A 12,322-nucleotide genomic window follows, 5' to 3' on the forward strand; every position below is an offset into this window, starting at 1 on the left:
TCTACACACACACACGTCTGTGGTTTGGCTTTTTGGACACAGTTCTTCCATGAAGACCACTTGTGGTCACACGTGTCTAGACAGATTTCTTCTGCCAGTTGTGAGCTGATGACACTGCTGGACATTTAAAAAGGGAAGTAAGCAGGACGTGTCTTTCATCTGCCACACCAAGTGTCCTTGGCCGTCCACCGCGTCCACGATGGTCAACGTCGCCCGTGTCTTTGTGCTTCTTCCAAAGATGTTGAACGGCACACGTTGAAACCTGCGTCTGCTCTGAAGTCTTTGCTGATGTCGCTCAACGACCTTGTGTCTTGTTGCTCTTGTCAGTGTCGCCATAGTGTTTGACCTGTGACATGAAAACGTCTTCCACAACCTCACCTTGGTAGCAGAGTGTGGCTGTTGCTCATCCACTGTTCAGTCTTATTGGTGAATCAAACACCTGACTCTAATCCTACAGAAGAACTGATGCTGGTCTGAAGGCAGAGCGCGCTCACACCAACTATTGTATACATTCAAAAATACACAGTTACTCTATGATGACATCATCTAAACTATTAGTGTTTGGTGAATGAGTGAATGTAAAGTAAAGTGATGAATGTGAAGCAGCTCTGAAGTGGACTGAAGTCTCTGCTGCTTCACTGACTCACTGCTGTGACTCTGACTCTTCTCCTCGGTCGTCTTCTCTCAACAGGTGGAAGACAGTGTGGTGATGATGATGATGATGATGATCTTCATCCTGAGTCAGCAGATCTGGAACAAACATCATGTGAAGGACAAAGGTTTTTCTGTGACGTCACTTTTAACGTGGTCAGCTCGGTCCTGTCGTCCTGAACCTGTGACACTGTGACATGTGAACATTTCACAACTTCACAACTTCACAACTTCATTCTTTCCGAGGCGTCTTCCGTGCACGTGTGTGGGCTCTGTCTTCACAGAGGTCCTCATTCTATGGTTATGGTCGTTCAACATATTTCTCTTTCTACAGGAAACTGATGGTGAAAGAAAAAGCTAAAAGCTACTTGTTGTTTGTTATTTGTTATTATGACTTTTGACTTTATTATAAGGCTTAGTGTAGTGACTTCATCATGAGTGCTCATACTAAAATAAACATCATTTCTATTATTATTTCTATAATCTATATACAGACACTTTCCATGATAGGATGTATGAATGTTATTATATATATATATATATATATATATATATATATATATATATATATATATCGCTCCCCCTGGTCACTTCTTTAATAAAATGGAAACACTTTCCTGTTAAGGCTGCGCATGAGCCTGTTGTACTTACCGTATGACAGAGGCGGGTTAACGCTCCCTTTCCTCCAGGGATATTATTGGGCTGCCCAACTAAGAGCAGCCTCATGTTGGTTTGAACATCAGTCACCGCTGCACTGGATAAGGATGGAGGAAATCACAACTTCTAAAGTGTCCTTCTGTCTCTGCCGTTACTCTGAAAAAGCACACCACAAACCCCTTTGTTAGAAAGACACCAGGTGTTAAGTTATCTTGGGGAAAATGCTCCACTGTCCCAATTCTCACCTGTTTGGAGGAACACAAAGTTCACGCCAGCCACTAATGACCTTGGTTTGAAGTTGTGAGCAGACAGAGGCATCAGTAAGATTTGAAGTTTTACTGACATCAAGCTAAAGTTTAAAACTGAGCCTAAACACTTTTTCACGTGTCTTCAGATAAGAAGACACAGAACTCTGTTCTGACCCGTTATGGAGCAGCTGGATTAATCTCAACGTTTTATCAGATTATCATCCATGCAGCAAAAGAATCTGCAGAGGATAAAAGATTAGCATGGTGCTCAGACCTTAATGAAGATATCAGTGTAGAAGAGTGGCAGGATATATGTTTCCAGTGTTTCAACTCCTCCAGTACAAATGGTTGATGAGAACAAACTTTACTCCAGAATCATTGCGTCACATTTACCCCAATACACCGGCTACTTGTGTCAAATGTCTGTTTCACTGCCTCTGGGAATGCACCCTCATTCAAGAAAGAGGGGATTACAATGGTGTCCATTTTTATTAAGGAACAACTTCCTCTTTGTCCCAAGCTTTGTATTTTCAGATGTTTCCCAGCGAGCTGTACGCTGAGCCATCGCAGTAAGAAGATGGTGGTATTGTGTCTTCTTGAAGCTAAACGTAAACTTGCACTATCATGGAAGTGTGTTCACAGACCAACCAGCCGTAGAAAAACTTACATACAACACATTTGTAAAGATTTGGGATGATTTCTTGTTTTGTTTTGTTCACAGATCACAATAAGAAATAAGGAAACACTTGTATGTTTGTCCACCTGTGCATGTACATGCGTGTACAATGTTCTTTATTCTTTTTTTCTTTTTAAACCGTGATGAGTAACAGTCAGTTACCAAACCAGAAATATACCACTAATATCTGCAGGTTTTCAATGTCTATATCTGCTTGTTTAATGATGTTTAATGATTTTAAATGACATTTCATTTGAAGTGAACAGAAGCTTTGTCTGTTCGGTGTCTCTCTGAGTTAAAGGGGGACTGATGAGATGAAATGGGAAGAACAGAGTCTTGGAGACTGGAGCTGAGTGAGAGTGTGAGGCCCTGTGACTTATTTCATTTTCACATCGAGGACAAATAAGGGAGGGCAAACACAGAACACATGAACAATTCTTTGTCTGCTTGAATGTTTTTTAATGTTTTAAATTGTTTATATTTCTATAATTGATTTTGTTTTAATTTCCAATGTATTTACTTGCTTCTGTAAAGCCCTATGAATTGCCTTGTGTAAGAATGGCGCTGTACAAATAAACTTGCCTTGCCTTATACTGATTGATGTGCCTATTGTTGTGTTCTGTTTTGTGTCTTTGTTTTGTAACTACAAAAAAAAGACAATAAAAACATTTGTCAAAAATAGAAGGAAAGACGTCAACAATATTGTCTCCCACACCAAAGCCCACAGAGAAAATCAGTGATTTAACGTCACACACACACGAGTTGTTGATCCTCTGCTGCCTCCATCACTAAGTTCAAATGTGTGATTTTGTAAATTCAGTGTTTGAAATCCTTTGTTCAGAATGACCTCAGTGACACAAAGTGACCACACGAGGCAGCAGTAGACCAGCAGCTCCTGTGTCCCCGCCAGCTTAAATCACTGATTTTCTCCATGGACTTTGGTGTGGGAGAGTGAGTGAGTTTACAAAGTGCCACTTCCATCCCATCCATTGCTCTTTCTGTCCAATGCTTTGGTTCACTTCACTGTCGGCTCTCCCACCTCCCTTCAGAGACTGTAAACGCTGCCCTCTACAGTTCAAAGTCCTGAATCACACGTCTCCTGCCCCTCCATGTCTGATGTCTGTCCATTTAATCCAGGAGTCTGCGACCTTTAGTCTTATTTTTGCAAAAAAATGTAATCTGGAGCCACAAAACCTACTTGATCCATCAAATGATATGAATAATGAATACTACAAATACTATATACTGTATATATATGAATGTATATATATATATACATATATATTATGCAGACATACATATATATATATATAAACATAGTTTGTTGCATTTATGAAATCTAAAAAGTAGAAAAAGAAAACTGTTGAGTCGATTTAAGAAGATTTAAGGACGTGACGCATATTTTAGTGGACGAAATATTAAACCACTTTCATTTATCGCCTCGGTCCCTAAAAAAAATAAGCGTTCACTTTGAAAGAAATAAATAAAATGAAGGTAAACAACATGATTTTTTCCAAAGCTACAGGTGCGACTGCAGAGAGCCCTGATTTAAGCTCTAATCAGACAAAACATCCCATAAATCATGTGTATTTACACACAGCTGATGTAAAATAAACACGTTCACAATATATTTAATGTTTAAACACAGTTGTACAAGGGATCATGGTAGAATGTAGTGATGTGTGTGTGTGTTGTTCCAGTTTATCATTAATAATGAATGAAATCACAAAAAAAATGAGTGATTAGTTTGAACTTTTATGTTTGTGAATATTTCTGTCTCACACTGAGAGACAGATGAGGACGAGAAGACAAACTATTGTCCTTGAATGTGACTCACCTGGAATACTCCATTGTGTCCTGTTTGGCTAACTTGTCACTGGGTTCTTCTTTTTCTCTGCTTATTAAAAACAGAAATGAACAAAGAGAAAATAAAAAGCACTCTATAATCTTTGCTCTTGTTTTATTCATGTAAAAGTAAAAAATCCATTGTTTACTCTGTGATTTTATTCAGGTTTATGCAGTCTTCAGTAACAGTTTGTTAACTGTGGCCTTGAATATGGGGCGCTTCAAAAAAGCCCAGAGACAGAACACCACAGACATGTGGGAAAAACCTGGGGGAAGAGAAGCCATTGTCGGGTGTGGGCTTCAGCACCCACAGCGTGTTCAGAGGAGGAAGGAAGGGTCAGCTGGTGGTGGAAAATAAGGCTTTATTGTCCCAAAACGTCCACCAAAACAATCTTACACACGTCCCTGCAGTCGCTCCGACAGCTGAGTGTGTGCCGGTGTCCTTTCGTTTTTCTCTGCTCGTCTCTGCCTCGCTTCTCTCTGTGGACCAAGCTTACTGCAAGAGATCAGAACCAGGTTACAAGGGTCTGACTGATTACCTGATTCTGATCACCGGCTGAGCCACTCTAACCATACCCCACAGCCACATCGGGTCTTTTATGTGTTATCGTGTTTGTGAGATAAATGTCCCAGCAGATATTTGGACATCAGTCACACTTGATGTGTTTAAACCACCAAAAAAAGAGGACAACAATTGGCTGAAAATCTCCTGGAGGGAGGACAGACGAGGAGGTCAAACAGCAGTGCTTCGTGCAGCTCAAATTTATATTATTTATTTATTTAGTGTGAGAGCTGGCAAGCTGTCACCATCATGTTGTTTGCATATTATTTACATTTTTATTATTATCATTCTTCTGTTCATTTTTCACTTCCACTTTGTTGATGGAACTAAAACATTTGACATGTGCTCCTAGTTTTCTTATTTATATATTTCATACATTTTATGATATTCTTTTGTATTCAAGTGTTTGGAGGGAAATGTCATGCATACACATGTACATGCATGTACACGTACTGTATGCCATACATCTACGTACAGTATATGGATACAGTGCGTATGTAAAGTACATCCATACAGTCTTTTGTTCATAGATGTAAAGCATCATCACCTTGCCCAATGCAGATTCGTGATTCATCACTGAATATGACTTTCATCCAGTCATCCACAGTCCACGATTGCTTTTCCTTAGCCCCTTGTAACTTTGTTTCTTTCTGTTTAGGTGTTAATGATGGCTTTCGTTTAGCTTTTCTGTGTAAATCCCATTTCCTTTAGGCGATTTCTTACAGTTTGGTCACAGACGTTGACGCCAGTTTCCTCCCATTTGTTCCTCGTTTGTATTGCTGTGCATTTTCTGTTTTCAAGACACATTGCCTTAAGTTTTCTGTCTTGACGCTGTGATGTCTTCCTTGGTCTACCAGTATGCTTGCCTTTAACAACCTTCCCATGTTGTTTGTACTTGGTCCAGATTTTAGACACAGCTGACTCTGAACAACCAACATCTTTTGCAACATTGCGTGAGGATTTACCCTCTTTAAGGAGTTAGATAATCCTCTCTTTGTTTCAGTTGACATGTTGGAGCCATGATTCATGTCAATCCACTTGGTGCAACAGCTCTCCAAGGTGTGATCACTGCTTTTTAACTGCAGACTAACGAGCAGATCTAATCTGATGCAGGTGTTAGTTTCGGGAAAGAAAATGTACAGGGTGATTCCATAATTCTTTCCTCAGAATTGAGTGATTCCATATTTTTTTTCCCCTCTGCTTGGTCTAAAAAAGTAATTGTTACTGACTACCACAATTTTTTTTCTTGATTTCTTTTAGTGTTTCTTAAAGCCAGAAAGTTGCCATTTGAAATGACTTTAGTTTTGTGTCATGTCTGTGATCTGCTTTTTTTCTACAAAATAAAACAACTGAATGAACATCCTTTCAAGACTGGTGACTCCATGATTTTTGCCAGGGGTTGTAGATGAGATACAGAACAGGAGGAGAGTTCCACTGGCTGCATGTGCTACACCTCTTGTTTTTGTTTAACTGCAGCGAATCTCTGTGGAATATCCAACTTATAACTAACTTCACTGCAGTGTCATTTAGACATCGTTAACTTAGTGAATGAAGTGTTTATTTTGACCAAAGCAGAGTTGATGATGTGTTGAAACAGTGATATACATGTGTATATATATATGGCCTTTATAATTCGTGTTGGTCCTAAATGGTATTGTTCTTTGAGATGATGGTGTTGGGTATAAACAGGAGGAGAAAACAAGCTTCCTAAATTACAAACATATACAGGCAATGAATGTATGATGAAGTTCAGAGGACAGCTGTCTGTCTGCCAGCCAGCCGCTCACTGCATTTTAATATTCCATTAATAAAAAAGTAGACCTTTTAGCCTCACAGTCGGTCATGTTTTAGAATGTTCGACCATGTCATGACCATGTGTGTACTGTGTATATATGTATATATGTATACTGTGTCGCCTGGTGACGATGACAAGTAGATGACAATTACTTTGGCATTTTCTCACTACTGAAGACACAATGAACACTTTTAACTTGTGATTTTAGCAGCAAACTGTGTCATAGTGCCATTATGAACTGGGCCTCAATCTCTCATCTGTTTTAATGACATTTTTAACTCCTGTATATACATTTTTGAACTGTTTACATAGACTGTAGATGACAGCCTGTGTTGTCAGTTGTTCAGTGATTCTTTTGCCTTTTCCTATGTAATACTTTGTGTTGCTCTTGTTGTTGTTTTCTTTTGAAAGGCATGGTCAAAGCTTTGCCTTCTGGACTAATGAGGCAGGAGACTTGATCCAGGGAAACCTTCAGCCAACATCTAGACTTCCAGAGGTGGGTAGTAACGTGCTACATTTACTCCGTTACATATACTTGAGTAACTTTTGGATGAATTGTAATTTTAAGTTTTATTGCAACATACTTATACTTTTACTTGAGTATATATTTGAAGAAAGAACTGTACTTTTATGCAGTTCCATTTGGCTAAGTGACTGTCGTTACTTTATTTTTTAATATCTTTATTTTTTTAATTGCATGCACGATCTATTTCTCTCCCTGTTGGCTATAGCTGACAAAATCTTACCAATCGAATGCAGCCAGTTGAGTCACATGACAAGTGTTGTCATGTGACTCCGTGCAGTGGCACCAGCTGTTCGCCGCAGATTTTGTCTCCAAGTGGACTAAATACACACCAGCAGCTCGTTGTTCACTGTGTCCGACACCGAGGCTCTCATTTCCCAAATAATTAATATATTATTGTTTTAGTTCAAAGGTTATTTATTTTATAATAAAGACCGTATTTATTGTTTCATTTGAAATATTATAATTTAACATATCTTCATTTGAACATTGCTGTTTTATACTTTATTGTGTCTATTTTGTACTGTTTGTGTTGCTCTGAATATTTCAAAAATAAATCCAAAGAAACTCAGTACTTCTTTTCACTGCATACTTTTTTACTCTTACTCGAGTAACTATTTTCATGAGTACTTTTACTTCTACTTGAGTAATTATTATCTTAAAGTAACCGTACTTTTACTTGAGTAATGTTTTTGGCTACTCCACCCACGTCTGTCTAAGACAGAGTTGTCTCAGTGAGGACGCTCCAGCTCGTGTGCAGGCTGTTCAGCTCACTGAACTGCACAGGAAACTATTGTGGTTTCCAGAGTGAAGGTGAAACTATTCTGTGACTTTGCTCCAGTCGCCATTTTAACTGCGCAGCACGAAGACACAATGGTGAGTGTTGACGTGATTATAATAATATATGATTATATATGATGATTTGGTGCGCGTGTGAAGTACCTTAAAATGATACTTGAGTAAAAGTACAAGTATGTGACCAGGAAATGACTTTGGTTGAAGTTGAAGTCACTTTTTATAATATTACTCAAGTAAAAGTTTTAAAGCTGTAAACTCCCAGTTGACTGTTCGATTTATTGGTCGATACGTTCTGGCTCTACCAGAATTCTGACTGGTAGTTTTTTGCCGTGTTAATTTCATAATTTTATCAGGAGGAAAGTACCAAGTGCTAATGGGAGTGTTTTCAGAGCACGCCTGTTTGTCAGGTAACGGCGTGTCTTCAGAGAACACCCCCCTTGTTTTCACTATTTTGGATTAGCCCATAGATGAAAGAATGTCTGGTGGTTTTATTTAATTTTAATTTTATTTAAATAATCCAATGTTCAGTGTCTCTGAACATAGACAAATCATCTAAATATTCCTCAACAGTTCTTGTGCTGAGATCACTAGTTGACAGAGTATATTTTCGGAAATTATGGGCTATGATATTGGGGAGACGCACGTGATGCAAAACTACTCAAACTAAACTGTCCGTACCAAGTTGTCCATTTCCAGTTTTCAAAATAAAGTCCCGTCCAATGTGAACATGATGTTAAATTAGATGAAATAATCCAAACAATTATAAATGATCATTTAGATTAAAAATTAAATAATTATGTCAAACGAAACACATTAGTAAAATTGTATTTAATTGAAAAAATAATGAAATCATTTAGTAGGTTTTAAGTACTATAAGTACTTAATTCACAGGTAGTATGAAGTACTTTTACTGTGTATTTTGGAGAAATCCAGGGTCAAATTTCTCATTTGCATCTATATTTGAAGTACTTTGAAAGCCACAATTTTCATTAGTAGTTTATGATTTCAATTTAATTCTACTTAGTACTTTATGTACTTTATGCACAAGTAGTAATTAGTAATTGTACCAAAAAGTTAAAGTTAAAAGTTCCTTAAACTGAACAAGATTCTGACTTTTTGTCTAAAATTGATGTGAGATAAAATCCACAATTTGTATTTATAGATTATGGTTTCAATTTTATTGGACAAAGTACTTTATTTACTTCATGCACAGTAGCATGAAGTACTTTTACTGTGTGACATTTTCTAATCTTCAAATGGACACATGGAAAATCTAAATAAAGGCAGGATTTGCTGATAAAGTCAGAGGCTCATGTGTTTGTGATATCTCTGGATATCAACCATGGATATATTATAAGAACTGGATGTAGCTCCGCATCTTTGGCTCAGTGTGGCCAAGATGGCGCTCCCTGTGTGCGACGTCACGGAGTTCTCCGAGTCCAGTTGTTTCTTTTCTTCTTTATACTTGCTACTTTTTTATTTGCCCAGAGAACTGCAATGCATTATTGTGAGTGTTGTGTATATCCCCCCCTCTGCCAAAGAGGAGGCTGCACTGAAGGAGCTACATGACATGATCAGTGGGCATGAAGACACATATCCTGATGCTGCTGTTATTATCTTGGGAGATTTCAACCACTGTAATCACTGGGAAACTATGCCCAAATTGCATCAGTTTGTGAACTTTTCTACCAGGGAAAACAAAATACTGGATCACTGCTACAGCAACATCAAAAATACCTTTTCAGCTGAACCACAACCCCACTTTGGAAAGTCTGATCACCTGGCGATCCGGCTTAAACCGGTTTATAACAAAAGGCTCAAGTCAAGCCCAGTCACAATCAGAACCATTAACACCTGGACTGATAATGCACAAGCTAGCCTGCAGGGCTACTTAGAGGCTACAGACTAGAGCTTTTTCAAAGAGGCCACTAACGACATCCATGAATACACAGTGACTGTTAGTGACTACATCAGCTGGTGCACGACCATCTGAGCACCCCCCAGGACTGTGCGTATGTTCCCCAACCAAAAACCCTGGTTTAATGGGGACATAAAGCAGAAAATAAGGAAGAGGTGGGAGGCCTTCAAGTCAGGAGACCACGGGGAGTACAAGAGAGCCCGGTACGAGCTGCAGAAGTCCATCAGAGCAGCAAAAAGGGCTCACGCCCAAAGCTTGAAGGCTACTACCTCAACCACAACACACGCAGCATGTGGCAGGGAATCCAGTCACAAACTACAGGAGGACCACAACAACCACAGACCCCCGGGACGTCATGCTCACAGACAGCCTGAACAACTTCTATGCAAGGTTCGACAGGCTGAACGCAGACACACCCTCAAAAAACCCCTGTGACCCCACGGACACTGCCTCTCAGGTGACACACACACAGGTCCTGAAGGCTCTGAAGAAGGTGAACCCCCACAGAGTGGTGGGACCCGACAGAGTGCCTCCCAGAGTACTGAAGGCCTGTGGAGAACAACTGGCCGGTGTGTATACTGATATCTTCAACACATCACTATCTCAGGCTGTAGTCCCCCGTATCTTCAAAACCTCCACCATCATACCAGTCCCTAAAAGACCAGGCACACCCACCCTAAATGACTTCAGTGTGTCACTCACACCAGTTGACATGAAGTGCCTGGAAAAACTAGTCCTCACCCACATCAACAACATGGTTCCAGACACCGTCGACCCCTCCAGTTCGCCTACCGCCCTAACCGATCAGTGTATGACGCGGTAGAATTAGCTCCTCACCACACCCTGCAACACCTGGAGAGCAGCAGAGCGTATGCCAGGATGCTCTTCCTGGACTACAGCTCTGCATTTAACACTATCCGTCCAGGCAGACTGATTGTGAAGTTGGCAGACCTTGGAGTCCCTACTCCCACCTGCAACTGGATCCTGGACTTCCTGACCGAAAGGCCACAGGCGGTGAAGATGGGAGGACGGGTGTCTGCTGAGATCAGAGTCAGCACCGGATCACCACAGGGCTGCTGCCTCAGCCCCAAACTCTTCATCCTGTACACACATGACTGTGTCTCCACCCAGGAGAGCTTCATCATCATCAAATATGCTGATGACACCACCATCCTGGGGCTCATCGAGGGGGGGAGACGAGTCAGGATACAGGGCATCGGTCAACAACATCGTTGTCTATGGAGAGGAGAACGACCTCCTCCTTAACACAGACAAGACCAAGGAATTAATCCTGGACTTCAGGAAGAAACCCCCCCCCCACAGCCTCTATTGAGAGGCTGTGGGGGGGGGAGAGGACAGACAGCTACAGATTCCTGGGACTGCAGGTAACATCTGACCTGAGCTGGGCTTGTAACACCACAGCCACAGTGAAAAAAGCCCAGCAAAGACTGGACTTCATCAGGCTGCTCAGGAAAGCAGAGGGAATCATCAGAGACTCACTCCATCCCGCTCACTCTCTGCTCAATGAGGGGATTGTGACTGGCCTCAAGATTAAGCATCAGACGCATGCAAGGGCGGCTGCGGCAGCGGACGATCAGTCGCTGAAGCCTGATGAATCGGAAATCAAATCTGTGGAAAAGCAGGTGGCTGAGTTCCTGGCTGGCAGAGACATCAACGTGGATTTCAGCAATGTGGAAGTATGTCACCTCTTACCCCGAAGACAAGAGTCTGGAACACGAGCTGTCGTGCTGAGAGAGAACAGAAAACATAAGACGGCACTGCTGAAGCAGGGCAGGAAGCCCAAAGGCTCGGACGTCTACATCAACGAGAATCTCACCAAAAAGAATGCTGACATCGCCAGAAAAGCACGTCAGCTGAAGAAAGGAGGCAAGATCCAACACACCTGGATGGCAAACTGCAGAATCTACATTAAAACAAATGGATCTACACCCGAAGAAGTCAAAACAATGCAAATCAGGAGTGAGGACAAACTGGAGAAATACAACAATTAAGGTATGGCTCACGAACACTCCATAACTACAGCCCAGCATGACTATTAATCGATACAGAAGGACCCAGGAGGAAAGTATGACAAAGGTCAGAGACAGAAATCTGTAGACACCGTGTGGAGACGGCAGTGGAAGCAAATGTAACCAAACAAAAACAAGAAGCGAATGTACCCAAACAACAGCTGACATTGATAAGCACAAATGTCAACACATGAGAAGTATTTAGCTGCCCCTGTGAATCGAGTCACAATGGAGAATCAATTGATCCAAGCACAGAGGGCCATGGTTGGGCTCCGACGTCTCCACAACCCTCGAGCACATGAAAAGAATGGAGAAGCAAAGCGAGGCGAATGCTACAGATGAGATGGATGACTAAAGGGGAAAAAAACCAAAAATAAAAAAACAAACGGGCTCTCACACCATCCAAGTTAATAGTTAACCTGATGAATTGACCTCTATTGATTGGATCATTTTGTGACTTTTGGGACGTTGAACATGCCAGACAACAAGTCGAGACTGTCACTCACGACGGAATATTATGGACACATGTACAGACACACATGGAGTCTGATTGACTGTCTAGAGCTAGACTACATCTCTGAGTGCTACCTGATGCTGAAACATGTTTTGTTAAAATGTC

General features: G+C 40.9%; 2 protein-coding genes across 7 annotated transcripts in view; both read left to right on the top strand.

Annotated features, from left to right (window-relative positions):
* The window catches only part of LOC131469775 (NACHT, LRR and PYD domains-containing protein 12-like), a 29,948-nt gene extending 27,118 nt beyond the window's left edge, over positions 1-2,830 (top strand). For all 6 annotated transcript variants that reach the window (XM_058645093.1, XM_058645097.1, XM_058645096.1 and 3 more), the window contains one exon: positions 692-2,830. In XM_058645093.1, coding sequence (XP_058501076.1) covers positions 692-710 — 19 coding nt within the window. In that variant the 3' untranslated portion in view covers positions 711-2,830. The remainder of the gene's footprint in view (positions 1-691) is intronic.
* Positions 2,831-7,726: 4,896 nt separating this feature from the next.
* LOC131469777 (NLR family CARD domain-containing protein 3-like) overlaps positions 7,727-12,322 on the top strand; it is a 34,958-nt gene continuing 30,362 nt past the window's right edge. Inside the window, exon 1 of the mRNA XM_058645099.1 lies at positions 7,727-7,833. The gene's annotated coding sequence lies outside the window, so the exon portion shown is untranslated. The remainder of the gene's footprint in view (positions 7,834-12,322) is intronic.

Source organism: Solea solea, chromosome 12, assembly GCF_958295425.1.
Source record: "Solea solea chromosome 12, fSolSol10.1, whole genome shotgun sequence".
NCBI lineage: Eukaryota > Metazoa > Chordata > Actinopteri > Pleuronectiformes > Soleidae > Solea > Solea solea.